The sequence below is a fragment of the Pocillopora verrucosa genome, chromosome 4 (genome assembly GCF_036669915.1).
Source record: "Pocillopora verrucosa isolate sample1 chromosome 4, ASM3666991v2, whole genome shotgun sequence".
In the NCBI taxonomy this organism is placed as follows: Eukaryota; Metazoa; Cnidaria; class Anthozoa; order Scleractinia; family Pocilloporidae; genus Pocillopora; species Pocillopora verrucosa.
Window position 1 is genome coordinate 12,023,120 of NC_089315.1, and position 22,454 is coordinate 12,045,573.

At 37.7% G+C, this 22,454-nt stretch overlaps 3 protein-coding genes across 4 annotated transcripts; 1 reads left to right on the forward strand and 2 right to left on the reverse strand.

Moving 5' to 3' along the window:
- Window positions 1-3,172: 3,172 nt before the first annotated feature.
- Window positions 3,173-11,554, reverse strand: LOC131796025 (uncharacterized). 2 transcript variants are annotated; one of them, XM_059113676.2, is made up of 7 exons: window positions 11,054-11,554; window positions 9,416-9,700; window positions 8,774-8,939; window positions 8,196-8,449; window positions 6,266-6,529; window positions 5,722-5,799; window positions 3,173-4,947 (listed from the first exon to the last, which is right to left on the reverse strand). In XM_059113676.2, the coding sequence occupies exons 1-7, from the start codon at window positions 11,343-11,345 to the stop codon at window positions 4,751-4,753; spliced, it is 1,536 nt and encodes a 511-aa protein (XP_058969659.2). In that variant the 5' UTR covers window positions 11,346-11,554; the 3' UTR covers window positions 3,173-4,750. The 2 variants fall into 2 exon arrangements, with proteins under 2 accessions (XP_058969659.2, XP_058969660.2); XM_059113677.2 differs by lacking the exon at window positions 9,416-9,700.
- A 95-nt stretch (window positions 11,555-11,649) lies between these two features.
- On the forward strand, window positions 11,650-17,649 carry LOC131796013 (phosphatidylinositol N-acetylglucosaminyltransferase subunit C). Its single transcript, XM_059113659.2, has 8 exons — window positions 11,650-11,901; window positions 12,415-12,484; window positions 13,060-13,214; window positions 13,843-13,955; window positions 14,591-14,646; window positions 14,861-15,008; window positions 16,021-16,187; window positions 17,247-17,649. The coding sequence occupies exons 1-8, from the start codon at window positions 11,730-11,732 to the stop codon at window positions 17,308-17,310; spliced, it is 945 nt and encodes a 314-aa protein (XP_058969642.2). The 5' UTR covers window positions 11,650-11,729; the 3' UTR covers window positions 17,311-17,649.
- Window positions 17,650-18,261: 612 nt separating this feature from the next.
- On the reverse strand, window positions 18,262-20,835 carry LOC136280482 (trace amine-associated receptor 8a-like). Its single transcript, XM_066165749.1, has one exon. The coding sequence runs from the start codon at window positions 20,662-20,664 to the stop codon at window positions 19,789-19,791; it is 876 nt and encodes a 291-aa protein (XP_066021846.1). The 5' UTR covers window positions 20,665-20,835; the 3' UTR covers window positions 18,262-19,788.
- Window positions 20,836-22,454: the final 1,619 nt, after the last annotated feature.

A 22,454-nucleotide genomic window follows, 5' to 3' on the forward strand; every position in this document is an offset into this window, starting at 1 on the left:
ATTTATCATCAGTGGATACCACAAAAATGAAAAAAAATAGGCGTCAGTTATTGACTTCGATATTTTATGTAAACATGGCTTAATCAGCAGGATTCTTTGACCAGAGAGCCGTTTATCCGCACCCGAGTGAAACTCACAACAACAAACAAAAAAGAGCTAAAAAACATCACGCAAATTTTTCTCATAATTCTAAAGGTCACAGCAATTTCACACTTGGTGTTAGCTTTATCGTGTTTTGATTGCCACAGCACTTCACAGCGATAGACCTCCGGCTGTACTTACCGCATAAAATTGGATCACAGCTTCTGGAAAGAGCATAAAAGAGGCCCACCTTAAGACTTTGCAGGCGGTTATTTTTTTAGCGTCATAAGTGGCATAAAATTAAAGCGGGTTAAAACTGGCCAGACTGACTGAATAACGTCCCTTCAAAATCTTTGTCACAACACTGTGCGATGCAGCTCCAACATGGACAATACCAAAGGGGTTACCGGGGCCCTCCTGGTATATTTTCCCCCCTATTTATATCTAGAAATAGCGACACGTTCTGAAAATAACGGGAGTAACTTTTTAAAGAAACTGTGGTGCTGCGTCGGTGGGAGAGCGTAACAGGGTAATTTGGTATATCAACTGAGTTGATAACGTAAATTGCCGGCCATAAAGATTTTCAAAGCTGACGTTTCGAGTGATAGCCCTTCGTCAGAGTAAATGAAAATAACGACCTGCCAGTGGTTTGTTTTCGTTCCCCGGTAGTTGAGGCAATTTTATCCATTGCATTCCCGATGCCCCTCTACGCGGGGTGGGGATTAAGTAGGTAATGAGTTTAACTGTCACTTGTTTGCGAACTCATTTTGCAGACTGGACTTGAATTTTTACTTAACAGGAAATCAGAAATTTACAAACGAGAACAAGATATTATTTTAATTCATTGTATAATTTTAAAAATTTAAGGAGAAAAAAATTAAAAGAGGAATTGACTTTGTTATATTTTCCTCGGGAGTCGGGCCTTTCATTGCCTTTCACTGGCAGTAAAAGTGGATACCCTGGTAACCTCGAGAGAGAGAGAGAGAGGGGGGGAGGGAAATTATCGATTGGTCTCAAAGGGTTAGGGAGTGTCTACAAATGATATGAAACAAATCTATTTACAAAAGTAAACTTCCTAAAGCTAGTAACTGATGCCAAACAAACAGGACAGCTACTTGAGCCCTTGTGTTCAAATTAAAGGCCTAACAACAAAGAAAAAAAGAGCCTCGTTCAGTTCCTTTGAAACCAGGAATATCGCTGCTTCCTCTTAGAATACACGGAATTGGGCGGTTTCTTGACGCATGCGTCGATTACTTGATCGTCGAGACTTATTGAAAAGTGTGCAATTCCTGGCGGTTCGTTGGATGATTTTCTGCACCCTCGTAACAAAGCAAAATGTGAGGTATAAGAAGACTGCCAACACGCCTCCACTCAACATCACAGGGGATAGAATGACGAGTAAGGAGAATGACGCTACAGTGACGGTTCCCCCGAAAACTAGAAGTGCGCAGAACGATATGGAAAGAAACGAGCCTAATACAAAGGCTAAGAAAACCAGAAAAGGCAAAAAACCAAGAACGACCAAGATGACCAAAAATAGGCACATAAAAGGATGGTTCTCAAGAAAATGTTGAGCTTGCCTGATCACAGGCATTGCTTGACAGTCTGCTTTCAGACTGGATGCGTATTGAATCGTTTGTCGAACATTACTCTTCAGCCTTAAGCTTGGAAACACCTGTTCCATACGCTCGATCCAAACCATGGCGACAAAAAACTAGGGAAGAGAACACAACAACAACAAAATCATTATAAAGAAACCAACTCTCGGTAACAGGCTAGAAAAGTTCCTAGATAAAGGGGGTAAGTTTCCGAAGAAACTGTAGTGCTGCGTCGGTGGGAGAGTATAACAGGGTAATTTAGTATTATCAACCGAGTTGATAACGTATATTAGCCACTTAATTCGATCTCTTTAGTTTCTCTTTAATTCTATGGTTTGGATATTCGTCAGAGCGTTAGCTTTTTGTCAATCGCTCTGAAGAAGGGCTAACGCTCGAAACGTCAGCTTTTAAACTCTTTACGGTTGCCAATTTACGTTATCAACTCAGTTGATAGTACTAAATTACTCTAGAAAAGTTCGTCAGCAAACGGCTTTTTTTTTTCTTACCCAACATACAAACTTTTAAGTTACTAATGTAGGTGAAACAACTTCCTTGAATTCATAAAACAGCTGTATATTTCCCTAAGCATTACTCGTCAAAACAGATTTCAAATAAAAAAGGATCCTATGCAGAATTGCGCTTACTTGCAATTCCAGTGGTGAGGTTCATATGTCGCTTATGAAAAGAAAGACTTTAAATATTCGTCTATGCAGGGGAAGTTGTTAAACCTACATCTTATTCTATAATCATACTAAAACTGCAGAATTTACTAGTTTCGGGTAGGTTTAAACTGAATTTGCACCATTACGACAGAGCTAACCTGGGTAGAAGTCTTTTTGCGTTTCCCCTTAGCCAAGTGAAGTGCGGGCTCAGAAGTAGGTTCCGTGAAAATATAGGGCGAAAGGGAGCAAAGAAATTGCCTTTGCACCACTAGCGCTTTTCTCTCTTTAGCTCCTTCTTCTCCCTTATGCCTACACGCTTCTACTGCTTGGCCTGAGGGGAACGAAAAGGACATCTATGCAAGCCAAGGAAGATATTTTGATGAGCAAAGTCGCACGAGTCAACCTTGCTTTTACCCTTTGCCATGTGCGCTTATACTACGAAAAATTCTCTTTCCAGAAGGTCTGCATTTTCAGGACCATTCCATTTCCATGTTAGAATCTATCTTTCCTGTCAAATTTTAGGAGGTCTATTGAGTAAGCCCATTTTTTTCTTCTTAAAAAAGTTAAAATTCACCAAGAGTCTTCTAGCTTACCTCACAAAGTTGAACTCGTAAATCCACTTGTTTCAATTACGTAACAGTCACTTAATAGGCACACTGACAGCGCCTGACGTCCCCGCGCGAGCGCGCTAAATTCAACAGTTAACTCGTTTCTACTCCAAAGTGGAGAAAGGTTTTTAAAGAGCATACGGGAAATTCTTTTGAGCAAGAGTGTACCGGCTGGAGCTTACGCCAAAAATTTAGTTGAAGCAGCATCATAGTAACCGTTTGGTCATCTTAAGGTACAAATGTAGCACACTGTACTTTGCTTTATTTAATTACGTCTGCCTTCCTCTTCAAGCTGATTACGTTGTTACATACAATCAGTTTACAAGCCTTCCAAAAGATGAATTATAAATTTTATTCATCGATTGCATTAACTCCAAGCTACCTGGCTGTTAAATTGTCAAACAGGTTAGGATTAGGGTTCTTTTTAACTTCTATTTTTCTAGGTTACGACAACATGTAGTATTTCTAGTGTTTTCATATATTCAATCATTAAAAAAAAAAGGGAAACCAAATCATGTAATCAAATCAATAAACATTGACTGTGCATAATACATAATCTGAAAAACCTACAATCTACGTGACAAATATTTATATGACTCAACCGGCGTCAGCTGCGTCGCTCTACCACCACAACCTAACGTTCAATTGCATTAAAACTGCACAGCACCGGTATTGCAGAGGTCATGGGTTGAAATCCCGTACAGGCCTGAATTTTTTTTTAGGCCCTATTTTCACTACTCCTCAAGTGGTGTTCATTACTGCGAAGATCGCTTTCATATTCACGGTATAAAACTGTTCAAATGAAATGAAATTACAAAGTTTCCTCTCCTCCATGGGAATTCTTAGAGAAGACTCCAAGTGATAAAGTGTCCGATGGCGACTGTTTTTTAATAAAAGATCAGTATACCACGATTTGTTCTTTAACGGATAAACCTAAAGTTGATACGGAGTTTTCTCCATATTATTCTCCCAGCTGATTCAAGCATCTTACAACGACCACTAAGAGCATGATATCTGAACTGGTGGAGTGAGTTTCTTTGCTTAACACCACTGTGTAAAAATTTGGATAATTTAATAGTTTTCTACATCTTGTAACCATTTAATCTATTGCCCTAACGACAGCAACATCTGCATTTCTTAGGAATTAATTTTTTCTACTTCTTTTAATCGAATTAAAGTTATTTTACTCAGTTTTGTTACAAGAAAATTTGTCCACTCTAAGCCTGTTCAAACACACAAAAAATATGTCACTAAACTTCTTGAAAGTCTTCGACGCAATGCTAAAGATTGTAATATCCTTACGATGTTACTTTAGTAAGTAACTTCATGACTTCAAACCGCGACCGAAGGTATACTTTGTTTAAAACCAGGCAAATTAAATTTTACCAAAAAAAAAAAAAAAAAGAGAAAAAAAGCAACCTGAGGCAAAGGCGTTTTTGAGCCTCACATAGCGATCATACGTCTTCCCCAGCTATCTATCGCACACTTTGACTCCTCTGTTTAAACGTAATGCTAAAAAAAGCACAATAGGAAGAAGGGAACGAAACATTTAACTTCCACGTGTCAGTGAGACGTCCACAATTAGGGAAAGTCATAGGTATAGCAAACTTGCGCCGCTGTCTCAATCGATCATAAGCAAAAGTTAAAAGAGTCACGAATGACTCACCCACGTTTTGTAGGGCTTCGGACAGTTCCACGTGGACTTTTGATCGTCCACTTATAAGTTGTTATGATTTACACTTTATCGAAAAACGCATTATTTCCGTTACTAAAAAACAGTTCCCTAAAAAACAGTTGCTCTTTACAAATAATCAGCTATGATTGGGTAATCTAGTTCAACCAGAATATCATACAGTTTCCCTACTGTGCTATGAGCCTTGACCTCCCAATTTCTTAAGACTTCATCAGCTGGATTTTCTATTCTTCTGTTGTCAAGGTATTGGATGGTGGTGTTGTCCAAACCAAGTTTCTCTGCTAAAGCTTTCCAATTGTCGTTCGCTGAAAATCCCAATGAAAAATGAACAAGGTTGGATTTTCGCCAATCTAAACATTACACTATCCCTAACGCAACCATCCTTGGAACAGTCAATCATCAAGAACGAGAACGACAACAATTCAAAACAAACAAACAGACAAACAAATCAGGCAAATTGGCTCGTGGATAAATGATTCTTCATAGATCAGACAGCTTGCACACAGTAAGAAAGGGTGGCTCCACACAGACATAGATCTGGGAATTAAACTCATCATGACATTTGAACGTCTGGCATCTTTTTGGTCAATATTGAATGAGAAGTATGCATCGGAAACAATACACAATATAATTATTGTCTTAGCCACTGCCTGAGTTTTAAGATTGCACTGTAGCTGACCATAAGTTAACGAAAATTGTGAAAAGGGATGCCACAATTTTGTATCTCTTTTTAGCATCCTGGAAGTTTTTACATCGACGTAACAAAAGTCTTACTCTTCTTTTCCCATCTCTTGGTGATCTGTTCTACTCAATTAATCATAACCATTACAGTTTCCTCAAATGTGATTGGTGCAGTAGCTGCTTTATTTTTCACTAATCATTCGTTCATGAAGAAGACGTGACAAGACGAAAAAAACATCTTTCTCTAAAACATTTAATGTTACTCAAGCTTATTCTTAGTCTTTTCACGAAAGCGCCTACTATGTGGGAGTAAGCCGTACTGTTGGCGTTTCATACAGTTAAAAGTAATTCTAGCTTTTCTGAATTTTAATTGATAGGCAGATTGAGATGGAACATACCACACAAGTTTCTGGTCAGGTCTCTTCGATGGGAGTAGCGTATCTCTCTTACAAACGTATGGGGTGACAGCAGTGGACCTATCAAAGTAACAACAACACATTGTTTATTGTTATGAAAGGAACTGCAAAGCTTTTCCTAAGAGCAGAGATAAAATACTTGTTGGCTATCCACTGCCAAGCACGCTGTACGCACGTTTTACTACCCTACGCCTTACTTCGCACCACTGTACACATGCATATGTACAACACCCAACCTGCGCCTTAGTGTATAACAAGCCGACTGGTCTATCAGAACTCGAGCTAATCCTAACTCCTGTAGCATACAACGAATAGTACAACTTTATTACTCCGACTGGACAGGTTGATTATACTTTACAAGTGAGCCCCCTCACCTACCCTCCCCCAAAGTAAAGTATGTCAAGCACAGCATAATGACCAGCTCAGGAAATAAAATATGACCTCCCCACCATGTTTTATGATAAACCAAAACCTATAGCTTTATACTCATGCAGGGCTAAATCAACATCATTACTGCAAAACTCACCAATGACTCCCTTATGAGCAGGCAAGACGTGCCTAAATGTCTTTATCACACTTGGTCTTTCACCATCTGTAATCAGGTTTGTGTATCTACGAATGGAGTAATTTTTGCTTTCTAGCATCATTTCTGGTAGCTTCGTTTTGTTTTGCCCAGGCACTTTTTCAAGTTCACTCCTCAACAGGTTTATTGCAAGCTGTCCCAGCTTATCTGTGATACTAGTTGCTTCAGCGAGGGTTAGGTCTCCAAAACATTTAACTTCTCTCGGACCTGAAAACAATATTAAATGCAGTTCAATGCAATTTCACAGAGTTAACAACAAAGAGCCTCAGCATTCTCTAGTAGTCAGCGGTTTAGTATATGCACGTGTCGGAATTCCATGTGCTTTTCATTCGAGGCATTCTTGCGTGTGCTTTGGGCGTGAACTTTCAGTGCTGTTCGGAGTGGCAGCTCATCGTCCACGCAGTTTCCCCCACCCCTTCCCTCCCTCTTTCCTCTGTTTATTCAGTCTGATGGGTGCCTGTTTCCCTTTCCTGCGTGGGGGCTCATGGCTGGGTTATCAGGATTTTCCAACCATGGGAGCACACTCCATCTAGGAGCTGGCTGCCAATAGTCAAGCTCCTCAAATTTTTTTTCACATTTGATCTTGTTATGTATTTTTAGTTTGTCGAGCGTTTTTTTTAACATGAGCCTCTGGCAAACACTTCCCACATCTTCAACATTAAATATTAAACTATTCTATTCTATTCCCAGATGTCTTAGGCACCTAACCTCCACTTGGTGATTCAGTTGTTAAATTGATATTGGTATGTACATGAGCCAAAAATCATAACCTACATGTACAATGCAGGTGTACCTTTTGGTTAGCAATGGCAAAGTATAAGTATTCTCTTATTACATATACAGTAGCCATCTTTAATACAAAAAGCAAACACAGGTTGGGGTGTGAAATAAATTCAGACCAAACTGATGGCTGACAGGCAGAATGAAAGAAGGAGGATGGGTAAAGTGAGCATGTGCTCAACTTTTTGTGCTTATCTCCTTAACCCTTTCACTCCCAGATCGAATTTGTCATTCTCCTCACTGTCAACCACATTATTCTTATGATGTTAGTTCAGAGAATTTAGTATTGGATCAGCTAATTATCCCCGAATTGATATTTTTCTTTATTCTCATTACTTATCTGGTTGATATAGTTTTGATATTGTAAGGAGAAATTCTGTGTTGGTCATTCATGGGAGTGAAAGGGTTAATTAATGTCTTCTTCTACCTTAATCTAATATGGTATCTGAGCAAACTACTCCTAATAGCATCCCTAATTTGATTCAATGTGAGCTATGCAAATCCTTGTCCAAAACTATTAGAACACGTTATCCTCAAGGTGATAATGGGTGACAATCAAGTAACCAGCCCCTTTTCTGGATTACAGCCCCAGCCCCTTTTCTGGATTAGCATGAAAAGAAATGATGAGCAATGATGAAAGAAAAAAGGAGTGGAACTTGGCATGCTAGCCTTGCCTTTTGCTTTAGTGTTTGTTGTTTCACTTCAATAACATCCAAAAGAGGAGCTTATTAAATGGCTTACAACATGAAAATTAGTCAGAAGGAAGAAACACTTACTAGGGATGAGATGCACCATTTACATACATACACCTAGCTATGGGTAGACAACAAGATTGAGGCATGTAGTATAAATAGATTTGGTACTTTGATAGACAGTCATGTGAATTGTGATTTGAACCTTTAACTACTACACAGAGATTGAGGCAGCACAAGAAACTTGCCTCCTGAGGGACCTGGTATTAGGTTGACCAATCCAAGCATTCATTCAGATGCCAGTATTGGCAAAGTTGCATACTGCACAGAGAAGTTACATGTTAATAACTTCTGGGAATTGAAGGGTTAAGGCAATTAATAGTATATTTTATTTCACTCACTTAAACTCTCAAATTTCTTTGTCATATCATTGACAGGGCTATCAACATTGTCCTGGCCAAGGTTAAGAGGTTTCAGAATGTAGCGTACACAATCTTTGCGCTGAGAACGATTTACAGCATCAAGGAGAGTCTGAACAGTAGCCCTACTTCCATCATAAGAAATCCAGCCCTTGATAACATTGAGTGTATGACTTCCAGGTTCTTTTTCCACAAAAGATTCTCCCTCAGCTGGCAAGCCAAGTTCTTTGAAAAGTCTGAAATAAAAGGACAATGGGCCGAGGTGAAGAGGTGCTATATCACAGGAAACAAGCCAAATTGCTCATACCACAGAAATCTTTTGCAGTTTCTGTAGGTTAAGCACATAAGACTAATGCTACTCCCCTTGATTTTACCAAGGTTGATTATATTACAGGCTACCTTAGGCATTTTGTCATATTCTCTAATAGCTCCTTGATACCAGTTTAAACTCCTGAATTGAGGAGTTTCATTGAAGATCAAACTACATAATTCAAAATTTTTGTACTAATAACACTACAGTGTAAAATTTGTTCACATGAAATTCTGAAAAATAAGCCAACCTTTTCCATCCATTCCCAAAAATTTCTTTGTCCATTTCTTTACAGAATTTTCCAAACACCTCGGGTTGCTCATCTAAAATATCTTGGACTTCCGATTTTAATGAGTAAACAGAGGTTTCTTGTATGGAACCAATATGTGTGGATGATTTGTCATCATTAGGAGATCCTACACATATTAAGAAAAAATTAGTATATAATTCACTGACTGATTGCTCAAGAGATAAATGCAAGAAGCACCTTGACAATTGCTTAATGTTAGACTGTGCATATAAAAGAATACTTATAAAATAATGCAAAAGAGTGTTGTAAGAAGAGAGGCACAGTTCTTGAAAATATCCACAAATAGGTGAATTTTGAAGTTAGGGGCCATTTAAACTTGTGATCTATGTTCTACTTTTCTGAAATGCCTTGGATCTGGGCATCTAATAAATAAAGTGAATAAAATGAATCACATCCTTTCAATCACAATTACTGATAATTAATGTGACCCTTAAAACCAAATGAAATAATTCAAATGTTTTCTACGAGGTTCACAACACGACCATTCCAAACTGACAAGTAACATCTGTTATGAATCATCAAGAACATCATGTGGTTCACATGTTATAAAAGATGCTGAAAATAGTGTTACATATACAGAACCTTCTCTTCCAGATTCCTGTATTTTTTTAGCCAATGGTGAATCAAAGATCTCTAGTGCTTTCACAAAATAACTAAATGCTTCAGGACCCTTTTTTGGAAGTATTTCAGTCAGCAGTTGATCCATTTTGGTGCAGTTTGACTTTTGATCACTTTGCAGTTCTTGTTTGTCATACTCATCAAGCACTTTGGTTAGATAAGGTAGCAACTTTTTTATATCCATGGAAGAAAATTGATCTGAACTTGTGCGAAGCACTCTCTTGTGTTCTTCTGTCATACCAACCTCATCTGAACAAAACAAAAATTTTTCATGCAATCTCTGCCAAGGTAGCTATACTAAATATTAGCGGATAGAAAGGAGATAATATCTTCATATATGAATCCTACTTTTCCTGTTTTTTCCTCACACACATGTGAATGCAATTACTGATAGAAGCCTTCCTCAATTACATTCATTGTGTTACAGAAAATCGTATATATGCATCAGTAAAAAAAGCCTGTGTTGTGTGGGACTATTGACTCCTATGCAACACTCATAGACCTACAGTTACAGAAAGTTGTTTTGTGAATTATACAACTGGGTCTTACCAAATTTTTGACCATGCCAAGCACTTATATACCTCTGTTTAAATAACAGAAGTACTTATTTGGGTATTTAATAAATACATGTACTGTTAGTTAACATATATTTACTTCAGTAAATGGTTTGAACCCAGGGGTAACATGTAATAGTGTAGTCTGGTCAATTGGGAGATTATAGTCCTTAGCATCACAAACAATCTAAACAGAAAGACCAAACTTTACCAATGGATCAAAACTGACCACTCACAACTGACTCACAACACTTGAGTCTCACATCCAATAACATTGTGGCTACACTGACCAATCAGTTTACACGAATTGAACTTAATACATTTAACTGACATCATCTATTCACTTGACTCTTATAACAACTTCCACTCAGATCGTCAAAACATCAGTCACTACTACCCACAACAGTCCTTCTCAGGACAACAATCACCTGGGCAATCAGAATACACTATCACATACATGAACTTGTAACATTTGGTTATCTGCTGCTGTAAAACAGGCACATCTTTTTTCTTGCCAACATGCAGGCATGCCTTCTTTCCTACATAGTTTATCATTTTCTTTTGCACACTTAGAAGAACGAAAAACAACTAACACCAATATGGAAGAATGTGCATGGGTCAGCAAAAGGAAGTGGGTACAGAGAAAGACAAACATTGGGTCTGTTGTACAGTTCCTTGGATTTTATTGTGTGAACCAGTAGGGTAAGTGAGCAAGAATTTCTCCACATCAAAGAAGTTTTCAGTATCAGTCTATGACCTTTAAATCTACAGATCTGATTACCAATTCCCCTCTCTAACTGTCACATTTTTTTTTCTGAGTAGAAAAAGTTGGTATTACACCCTCTTGAAGATAATCTTTTCGATTTCCCTCACCTATTGGCAGAATAATGTTTTGAAATCACGAAGAGAACTTACGTGTTGATCAGTTTTGGGAGTTTGTATGGACATAGGGAAATACAGATGAGGAGTAAACGTGAACGATGTTGTTATCCATACTTCTTACTTGCAAACCATACTTTTGTCGGTGAACAAACAAAAACAACCTTACCTTTCAAAAAACTTGACTCGTCCATTCCTGAAGCCCTTATGAGAGGCTCCGCGAGGAATCTCTGGCTACCATTGTACAGAGCTGTGATAAAGTTCTGAAAAGCATCATCTCCCTTTCTGGGAAGCATGTCGAGTAATTCTTCAGCCTGTTCTGATCGTGTTTTCTTTGCTTTCACCAGCTCCCGATCATCATCACCAAGAACGTCAAGTCTGTTTAACAGCTTCAGAGGTTCTAGGTCCCTTACAAGCACTTGTCGATGCTTTCGAAGGATCTTTCTGTGTTCCTCTTCCATTTTAGAAGGCAAAAGCGGAAGCACAGAGAGTCTTCTTTAGTTATCAATTACGAAATGACTTCTTTCCGAAACCAAATATTTCCTACATATATGACATGTAAATCACAGAAGAAGAAGCCTATTCACAATACCAAAACACTTCGAGCTCCGTCATCTCTTTGACCCAGAGTTTGCCAGATAATCAACGAAAGACGACGAGATTGGGGTGGTTGGGCAACGATGAGGGAATTTGTGAGCCTGCGAATAACAGACAAACTCTATATTAAATAACTATCATATAGTGTACCAAAATATATGCTAAATCCAACATGGCGGACATATGGCATAGGTAGAACCCCACAATAAGTCTAATTTATTTCTTCTCTTTGAGGTGACGCATGAAATATGCAGTGTGCTTTGTTCCTGCAAACCATGATTAATGATTCTGGGAAGGATAACGACTTCCTTCCAGTTCAGATGAAAAGGAGGAAGCCATGGAGAAAAGTGTTATATGAAGACCAAGGTGTTCCGGATAATTATGTAGACAAGTCGTTTCTTGATGAAATGAGGAAAAATCGTGAGTACAGCACTTTATGGATGAGGATTTATATCAAATTGCTATCTCTAGTGTACCGATTTTGCGATGCTCTGTATTGGTGTGCTGCATGTGCCCCATTCGGTTGTAAAGAGATTCCACACTGAGCAGCCGTCAAATATTGAAGTTTATGAGAATGTTGGCAAGTGATATGTTATTTGGTTCCTTCTCAAGAATTTGAATATATTTTTGGAATGATTTGAAGCCTATGCATGCTTAATTTGAAAACAAATTATCGGGCAACCTATGAGATATCTGCAAGTACGAGTTTAAATGGGATTTACGAATGTGCGGTGTAGCTAGTTGATCACGTTGTGGTTCAATTTATCATGGTTTCAATTATTTTTTTGAAATGTAAATGTCATATCAGATTTTACAAAGCCTGAAGACGACAGAAAAAGAGTAGCTTAGGATATGTTGACCCACAACAGATATAGATTTGACCGACATGAAAAGCAAATGAAAGTTAAAGGTAAATTTCTGATAAACTTTTAGTAAATACAAGAACCTACCAGTTCTGGTCAGTGGTTTCAGAGTCTGGAGCAGTTTCTCAACAGCTAAGCAGGTTAGAGGAGTAAAAGTTACATTTTTTTGGAGGGCTGATGTACTGATGTCTGGCTGTTTGTGTCTTGACAGCTAAGACAATCCAAGTAAGATCATCATGCTAGCAGTGGTTCTGACCTATTCCATGCACCAATTTAAGAAAAAAGTCACGCACAACTTGTAATATGAATGGCATTTCACACATCACCAATTAAAGATGGAGAACTTCAAATCTCACCCTACCTTGCTTTTCTGTAAATTCACACATCACATATTAATTTTGGGCTTAATTGTAAGTTTTAAAAATAGAAACCCTTTGCCACCTTCAGAGAGGGTTTTGATGATTATCTTATTATGCTTCCTAAATCCACAAGAAATCATATGCCAGGGGGGAAAAAACCCAAAAAACAGGAAAACCTTTAACAGTTGTCAATAGTAATGCTGTATCCTTCAAAACTTATGCACTAAAATTTTTGATTATCCTAAATCTTTCTTGAGTCAATAGTCACAAACTAAGATTTAATGAAATTTGTTTTCTCTGAATTCTTTAGAATAATGGTACTACCATATACATATTATTTATTTTTCTATTTTCAGTGTTTGTGTATTTGTATCAGCTTTTGTGTACATGGACTTTGGTTACTTGTCACCCTCTTTGCTGTTTGTGGCTTCCTCTCTGTTAACGCTGGCTGGATATATTCTTTTTGATCTTTTGGATGGAGGAGCATTAAGATCTGAATCAAACAGAACTAGTAAGATTTTTTTAAAAGCATACTGGAAATAAACATGATTTAGTGCTTCCATCAGCTTTTCTTTTCAGTTTGGGAGAGTGGTTATAAAGCTGAACAATGAATCAACAGGTTCAGTTAACCCTCTCTTACCCATTCAGACCATAGATAAGTATAAAGAGGGTAAGTTTCCAAGGAAACTTTAGTGCTACGTCAGTTAAGATATTACAAGATAATTTGATTTTATTAATTGAGGTGATAATGTTAATTGACCACCGTAAAGAGGTTTAGAAACTAATTAGGGTGGCCAATTTTTTTATCAACTTAGTTGATAAAACCAAATGATGAGAAGGTATAGACCAACTTGGGAGGGGGGGGGGAGAGGGGGAAATGACTAGAGGTTGTTTATAATGGTCTGGCCTCATCCATATGCATGCTCTCCATCAGTTCATGCCATAGAAACAGTAGGTGGTAATCAGCCAATTTTCTATGAATAATAAGAATTCAGTCAGGTCCCCCAGTTCTGCACATGATATCTTGTAGTTCAAGATAGTGCTAGAAGAAAGAGAAACTGATTTGTGAACCATCTGTTATTAGGAGGATAGTGTGTGAGTATTGGTAGTACTCAAAAAAATGTTGCTCATGTTTGCAGGAATGGATGACATTAGAATTTGTGTTGTGGTGCTTGGCTCTGTGTATGTACTTTCCCCAGTTTTGAAAACCTTAACTGATACTATTAGCACAGACACCATTTATGCCATGACGGTAAGGACTGGCCTAAGTAGGTTACATTGTACAATGAATTTGTATGAAAGAAACAATGTGAAAAGTGGATTACTCTGTGGCATCCAATCTGTTTTTTATTTTTTAAGTTTTATAATGGCCACCAGTCAAATTATTCTGAATCACGACTAAAAAAATGTCCACAACTATTTTAAAATATACAAGTTGTCTTTCACTTTCATCCTTGGCTCAAATGTTCACAAGTCTTCCTTTATTTTACTAGTATTTTAGAATTTTTCAGTCATGTAGTTTGCCTACATCTTTCTTACACCTTCACAAGTAGCATAGTACATCACACTTGTAAATGATAAGTTATGAATCGATCCAAAAAAATAAATTTGCAATGAGTAATTGCATAAATTAGAGCCCAAGAGAGGAATTTAGTTGTCAGCAGTGGTAAAACTCAATTTACCCTGAAAATAAATACTCCTTAGGTGCTATTACCAAATGTGCTAGATATTGAGTCATATGGTGGGAGTGAGAAAATTTTTAGAGAGTTCTCACTCCCCAAATCTGATCTCAAATAATAGCTCTTTCAGCAGATGCTCTTGTTGCATTTTTCTATGGAGATTGTTCACTCAGTTCCCTACTTTGATGGTACTGTTTTTCTTATTCAGACCTTCATGCTTGGTATGAACCTTCTTCTGTATGACTATGGAACACATGCTGCAATGTAAGTGATAGAAACTATGTGACCGTCGTCTAATTCATAACTTAGAACCATTAGTTAAGGGAATATTCTTTTCAGTTAGCTAATTTAAAAAAAATTGTTGGGTGTAATTGATTCTTTAACTTCCGTACAAGTGCTAGGATGGCAGCTCTTGAGCTATGGGTATTGAATCTTTTTCCAGCTAATACATGAAAGTTGTTTCATTATTTTTTGACAGAGTCTCAAGGTCTGCCTCCCTAAATGCCTCCATCTTTGCTTCAGTGTGTCTAGCATCACGTCTCCCCTCCTCCTGGCATGTCTTTGGGACTGTCACTTTTGCTATGCAATTGTTTGCTTTGTTTCCATCACTGAGAAGACAGCTTAAGGTACACATATTTTTTGTCTTGTGAAATTATAGAGCATTGTTCAAATAAGTGTTGAAATTAATGCGAGACTCTGCACTCTGTTTTTACCTCTCTGTGATTGGTTTAGAAAACTTGTGGAACCATCTCAACCAATCAGGGGCAAAGCTTTAACCAATCACAACTTCATTACTCACATTTTTTCATGCACAGTTTGGGCCTTTTACCATATTCTCTCTGAGTCCTCATTGGCTCCTTGTGTTGTTTACCATGGTGCTGATTTGTTTTTGTCAGTAATTAATGTTGTTGGTTTTGCATATGAAAAGTGCCCTTTATTTGTTTATTGGGATGTTTTCCAGCAACTTTTGTCAGTTTTTTGGAAAGTTTGGCATGTTCTGAATATACTCAAGATTTGTTGTTTTCCTTTTATTAAAAGTCAAAAAGGGTAACCAAAGGTTATTCAGTACTACAATGTAATTTGTTTGTAGATGTTCTACATCATGTGCCGCAGTGTTATTTATAACCCTGTAGTGAAAAAGACACTGATAGTTAGAAAAAGGCTCCTTGAAAATGACTGATGAGGTCATAATTTTTTTGTTTTAATTATTATTTAGTAACCATGTAAGCTTATATTTGCTTTCCTTTTGGTAGTGGTTTCAAGAAACACAGTCTTTTGGCAAATGTTGAATATGAGAAGGTTATAAAATTTGTGATTTCAAATCTGCTATTTTATGACCTTTGAATATTGTGGCACCAAAGAGAACTACCTAGGTATAAATCAAACAAAACCTTCAATTCTTGTCTTGGTTTGTTAGGATAAGAAAACACCATTGAAGCAAAATGAATGAGCATGGTTAGCATAAAAAAGATTGACACCCTTTACAAAAAAGAAAACTTGGAAAATTTAGGGAAGATATTCAAGTCATACAAGTTGTAATGCAGCTCCTTAAATTTTGAATGAGAGTTTGGTAATTGCTAAGTGACAGATTTTGTACCAACATTATTTGTACCAATTGTTTTCTTGCACCTTCTTTAGATGCAGCTACCATCAAGTCATGTTGTTTTGACCTGGACTCTGGTTCTAATTGCTGTAGCAATGCTATGGCCACTTTCCCAACTGTTTGCATTGTTGCTGGCTCTTGTTCACCTGGCTGTAACATTTGTATGTCCATTCTGGTTAATTAAATTGCAGAGATTCAAAAAGTAAGCATGTTTGCATATAAATCTAAGAATTAGAATAGATTTTAAGATTCAAATGGTTTTATAATCTTGTATCCTAAGTTAAGATGACTCAGAGTTACATTGAAATTAGTAACTAACTGGCTGTTGTCAATAGACAGTGATTTTCAGGTGACACCATGAGCTTAAAATGAGCAGATGGAAAGGTGGAAAGATTATGAATATTGTTTTGATAGAGTTAAATCATTCTTGTGATCCTCATAATCTAATCTTTTTCCAGTCTTGTTGAGGACATCCTATGATTGATGTTTGACTTAAGACTCTTCTCTTCAGATTTCTGCTCAAAATAACTAAGAAACCATTGTTGCTTAACCCTTTACACCCTGACATCATTATACATATTCTCTATACTGTTCTCCATACATTTCTTAAGGTGCTTTCATGGAGAATTTGTTTAACAATCAAGAGCCTCTTTAGTCACTGATCATTTCCTTTATTCTCATGACCTTGATGTATGATTCAAAGGTGATATTGTAGGGAGAAATTAGATGCTAGTCACTCTTAGGTGTTAAAGGGTTAATATGCTGTGGCCTAATGGCCAGTACACAAAACTCCAGATCAGAAGGTCTGAGGTCAAGCCTAAGCTGGATCAGTGGGTGGTGTTCTTGGGCAAGGCACTTCTCTCAGAGAGGGATTCTCTCTGTGGAGGACCATCGATAAGTACCAGCAAACTTTCAGGGATACTTGATAAAATGTTGGGGGGAGGCTTTTGCTGGATTGCTTAGTTTACAAGCCCCACATCAATGTAGTTTTCTCAAACTTTGCAAACTCAAAGAGGTGTCTCATGCAGATTGTTGAAAAAATTTATGATTATAAAACAATTACTAAATTTGGTTTTCACATGATATCATGTATTATAAAACCTTGCATCTGTGTCATCTACCTTAGCCTTCTGCTTTGGCAGATAACTCAGACCTTGGTTTTGATAATTCATGATATCATGCTCAACCTCACTCAATAGTTGCTACCTTGTTGGCGTCAGTTGGTTGGCTAATTCCTTGTTGTTGTATTTTATCTCTGTAGTAATATACATGGTCCATGGGATGAAGCTGTTATTGAAGAAGAGCTTGAGGCAAAGCAGAAATAAGTATGGTCAAAGTTTTATAGGCTGTCTTATTCTCCTAACATGTGTATGTGGCAATTACACATTCCGTTCCAACTGTCAGTTCAGGAAGTTGCCTAGAAACACCCCTTCTGTAATTTAGCATAAGCCTACCTTCCATATGTTTGGATGTGAGAAACTTTTGTTTGCATGGAAGCAGTTTCTCCTTGCATAATGGCACTTAGTGAGAAAGCGAAAAGATGATATTTGTTGTTGCATGTTATTTCTCATGGCAAAATTACTAAAATGACAGGACTTTATGTGCTCAACCTATTTTTATTGACTTGAATCCAAGCTATTAAATGAAGGTTGTTTAAAATAAAATTACAGAAATATTACTTACAATGTACTGTTATATTTTCATTTCTATGTTACTCACAGTACATCATTTATCGACAAAATTGATTTTCCATCAGTTTCCACTTAAGAATTTTTCCTGAAGGGAAGTTTTATTGTTCTAGCTGAAGCTTGACATAAGCTTAAAATGAAACTTGACTCAGCTTTTAAAAAACTTTAAGTTATTAAATGTTCTTGAAAAGTGAGGAAATAACCTCAAGACTGTCATATACAGGGGCGTAGCCAGGATTTTTCAAAAGGGGGGGGGGTCACACTGTGTCAAACAGAGGGTACTCACCTGATTTTCATGTCGACCTCTATGCCGTGTTTTACTTAATACGACAAAAAATGGTTTACTAAGGGGGTCACAGGCACCCCAGGATCCTCCTTGGCTAGACCCTTGATATACGAGTTGCAAGAAGTACACAAAGATATTTTCCACCAAATAAGACATATCAGCTGAAATTTCCGTCTTGTTCATTAGGTCCCACCCTTTCACCCTTAGGAAAACTATGAGAATTCTTATTTTTTTTCCCCCACGCCATTGAACAAATTAATTTTTTAACGGAACTCTGTTAGATTTCGACCACTTTCTTTCTGTGGCTTGGTTAAATGAATATTCTCAAACACTCAATCGATGATCATCTTGTAACTCATCCCACTTGAAAGCAAACCGAAAGGGATGCCCTGTTTTCTATCAAAGACAGGGAAATGGGACAAACAGCTTGCGTCACTCTGGCCTTCTTTCGCTAGTTGTTACGCTTTGCTGTTTGTGGTTTCCTTCCAAGAATTCATGACAGATCTACCGATGGTATTTTTCACTTTTTTTTCACTAAGCTTTGTATTCGAAACTGCAAACTTTGATTGTTCTTCAGTGTGCCCTCCAAGGTTATCATCTGATTGGTCAAAAACAGTCTCAATATAATTTATTTGAGAAAAATTTCGTTAAAATGTTACCAGCTTTTCAATACGAATTTTTACGGTTCCCTGTATTTAGACGTGACCTTGAATGTTTTCTTGTTTGTTAACCTCGTTCCTTTCAACTTAATCCATAGGTAATTTAAAACTGTACCTTCGCTGTTCTCTAAAACTTTAAATCGAGTCTACTCCCTCTGGCTGTTAATCAGCCTTCATCATCTTCATGCGCTCGAAAAGAACCGCCGCGGCACGAAACACTTTTTGCCTCTAATTTACACGATCCTTAATCCGCCCGTGGGCATAACCGCTGCATGTATAATGCCCTGCTCTGAGCTCTGTTTTGAGGGCCACAGAGTCTTCAGTGTCTTAGGGCTCCTGTTAAGTGTTTTACCCTCTCTAAATAAAGCCTATTATTATTACTATTATCTCGCTCTGAGCCAATCAGAGTGCGCGTTATATCGGCCTCAAGCCTAAGCCATTTAATGAAATATTTTCCTTTTCAGATACTTTTGTCTGTATTCTGTAGTTATTCCCATAGTGTGTCTGCATCAGCCGACAATTAGTTCAATTTAACCTACTTAACAATGAATGATCTACCTCGGTTAATAAATGTATTTACATTTAACCTTCGAAACTGATTATGATTGTGGAAAGCCACCTGCCAGGTGATAAAATAGGCAAAGCTCAAATTCTACTCCACATTTCAAAGTCGTGAGACAAGCATTGTTCAAGACAACTCCTGTTAAAAGAACCGTTCAAATTCGAACAGATCTCCTCTTCCATTTTGAAAACTCAGTGGTGATTGTTAATATCCCATGAAGAATATAATTTTCTGATTCATTGAATTTCATCTATATTAAATTGCATAAGAAAACATGTATGTGAACACTTAACGCTAAGCCAAATGCTGTGCATATTAATACTTCATTTTGGAAATGTCGATGCAGACCTCGACTACAAAAACGAAAAACTTAAAAAAAAGGAACGCTCTCTTACTCGTCTCTTTTTCTCGTGTTTTGATCGCAACGCAAGAGTTTAATCTTGGTGATTTGAAATGTTCAATGCATTTACATAAATCTACATTACAAAGCATTGTCGCTTAATTCAGAATTTAGATTAGATTGAACTGATGTTAACGCTCTGTCGTGTATTAAAAAAACAAAAAGAGAAAAACTAGTGAACTCTTATTGTTTACCATTATACCAAGGTCTACGTAGAAGTATTTAACTTAATTTTCCATTTGCGAACGAGTATTGCTAGTTCTCTCTTGATATCCTTTTTTAAACAAGCGTAGACGAAAGGATTCACAACAGAGTTCAAGGTAAGGAGAATAGTTATCACCTGTCCAGCTCTTTCGGAAACATTACAGGAAAAATTGATGCATAAAATTAAACCGTTTACCGCTAAGTAGCATCCCAAGAAGAAAAAGACTACAGCAACGATGAAAGGGGCTGAGTTCTTCTTGTTACGTCTGAGACACAGTGCGTTGTCTTCTCCGTCAGTAAATAATTGGTTGCAGCGCAGTTGAAGTTGTATTATCACTTCCTGCTGCTTTTGCTTGTGTGCTACCATAATGATGCGAATAGCTGCATAAAAGAGTAGCACACAGGACAGTAGAAGAAACCCAGAGACGGTAATAAAAAATAGGATGTTCAGTGCTGTGTCGGATTTCGTCACGTACTGTGTCACCAAAGTTGACGACGAAATTGTGAAAGCAAGCAACCATGCTATCATAATTACCAGTCCAGGGTGTCGCTTTGTAAATGAAGTGTTGTATTTTAAAGGGTGAACGATGGCGATGTAGCGATCCCAAGTCAAGTTGCAAAGATTCGAGACCGATGAGTGCAGGGAAAACCAAAAAAATGCCGAGACCATTTTAAAGTTGCACTTTTCTGCGGTACAAAAAAATGCCGGTGGAAACACTGTGAATCCGAGCATTGCGTCGGCCACTGCAAGAGAAAGGACGAACCAATTGGCAGTGGAGTGAAGTCGACGATTTAAGGCTACCAGAACGATCACTGAACTGTTCCCTATAACTGCTGTGATTGAAAGGAACCAGCCGAAAAAAATAAGGGCATTTTCCATATCACTGATCTTCAAGAAGTAAAACACGTATGATGACCTGCTCGGCAATGTCAGACAATACCTTTTGTTTCTTAAAAACAATTGTCCGGAAACATAAGTTATAATGTGGGACTTCTTGGGCAATTTTAAGTTGCTACAATTACGTCATGCGGTTGTTCGCGTTGAAGTTGATGTTTCCACTACCCGTGTGGCAATGAACTTTACATCCAATGCATCCTGAGTAAATCTCTTACGAGTAAAATATTGAATTGTAGCTTAATCAAATTATTCAAATTGGTAACTCCAGTCAAAACATATTCGCTGTTGAAGGGGGGTTTTGTATAATTCATGACTGCTGTCATGAATTATACGTAATAATTATCATGGTAAAAATGATAGCTTTAGCTAATCAACCAGTTTCTCAAGTAGAAGAAGCTGTTGTTGAGGACTTCAAATGCGAAACGCTGTTACCGTAGTCGTCAATCATTCGCAAACCTATAGTTATGCTACACGGTATGTTTAAATACAACAAACACAGGTCGGAGAAACTTTTTTTTCTATGTACATTGCATAGGAAGTTTGCCGTTTTGCGAGAGACAATGGATTAACTAACTAGATAGCAAACTTTCTGTCTGAGTACAATAACGCCTTGAAATGTTGAAAAAATTTCGACTTCTACGAACCCCTACATGAAGGTGGCATTGGAATTTTCGGTTTTGCGGTTTTGGCTATTTTTTAGATCAGTTTTTGTGCCAAAAAAACTTCGGTTTTTCGGTTTTAATGTTCATTGCTGTTTGTGGATTTTCCGCTATTTATCATTTGGTTTTCGGTTTTCGTGAAAAAAATACCAGCGGGATTTCGGATTTGATATCCGATGCAGTTTTCTGTTTTTCCTATTTGACCTATTTGGGTTCCGGTTTCTCTTCGATCTGAGTGGCAATTTACGCGCCTCCACTGATCTCGAATAGCCGCTAAACGCAAATGTTATTGAGAGGACAAACCAATTGAAATATTGGGAGCGAGGGAACCTCGCCTCTGTTTCACCTTGGGAGAGGAGGACACGGCTATTAGGCTAATCCCCAGGGGATTAACGAGTCTTGAATTATGCCCAAGACTTTGACCATCTGTAGGGGTTCACGCGTCTTGAATGACGAATATGGTACAGCAGTAAGACAGTGCAGCAAGAAACAACAATGGCTAAGCTCAGAACATTGCTAGAGTTTCTTTATCAACGCCACCTCGAAGTTGGTGACCAAGTTACAGGCCACACGTGACTGATTGATTCAACATTCCAATAGAATCTTCAAACTTTCAGGTCTTAAATCGCAAATGGAAATGTTAGATTAGGGGTTTCGATGGAACCTTCCAGAGCTATAGCTTTTTTGCAACTGCAAAATTGCAATCCTATAGAGGACTTCTGTGCGAATTTCCTCCGGAGAGACCGCGCTTGAGGTCCTCGAGAGAGCTGCGGAAATAAAGCCTATCATTTAAGCAGATACTAGAAAATAAGAATGCCAAGTCCATGGAATTCACAAATACTGTGATGAAATTAGTGTAGTTTACTCTGTACGCTCCACTTGTTACCACTGTGTCGGATTGATCAGGGTTTGAATAACTAGGATCTGAAAATGTATCGGTTTTTACAGTTTTGCATGCGGTTTTGATCGAATTTTTTTTCGGTTTTTCGGTTTTGGATGATTTTTTTCTACGGTTTTGCGGTTTCTAATAGGCCCCAATGCCCCTCCTATAATTTTTCTTACGAAAGAGAGATAAATACTTATATGTTATTTCCATAAACTGAACAGATTATG

Coding starts and splice junctions, on each gene's coding strand:
- LOC131796025 (XM_059113676.2), bottom strand. CDS start 11,345: ATGGAAGAGGAACACAGAAAGATCCTTCGAAAGCATCGACAAGTGCTT. Junction 9,701..11,053: donor CGAGTCAAGTTTTTTGAAAG/GTAAGGTTGTTT, acceptor TGTTTTGTTCAG/ATGAGGTTGGTATGACAGAA. Junction 8,940..9,415: donor ACAGGAATCTGGAAGAGAAG/GTTCTGTATATG, acceptor TAATATGTGTAG/GATCTCCTAATGATGACAAA.
- LOC131796013 (XM_059113659.2), top strand. CDS start 11,730: ATGCAGTGTGCTTTGTTCCTGCAAACCATGATTAATGATTCTGGGAAG. Junction 11,902..12,414: donor TGATGAAATGAGGAAAAATC/GTGAGTACAGCA, acceptor ATAAACTTTTAG/TAAATACAAGAACCTACCAG. Junction 12,485..13,059: donor GTTTCTCAACAGCTAAGCAG/GTTAGAGGAGTA, acceptor TTCTATTTTCAG/TGTTTGTGTATTTGTATCAG.
- LOC136280482 (XM_066165749.1), bottom strand. CDS start 20,664: ATGGAAAATGCCCTTATTTTTTTCGGCTGGTTCCTTTCAATCACAGCA.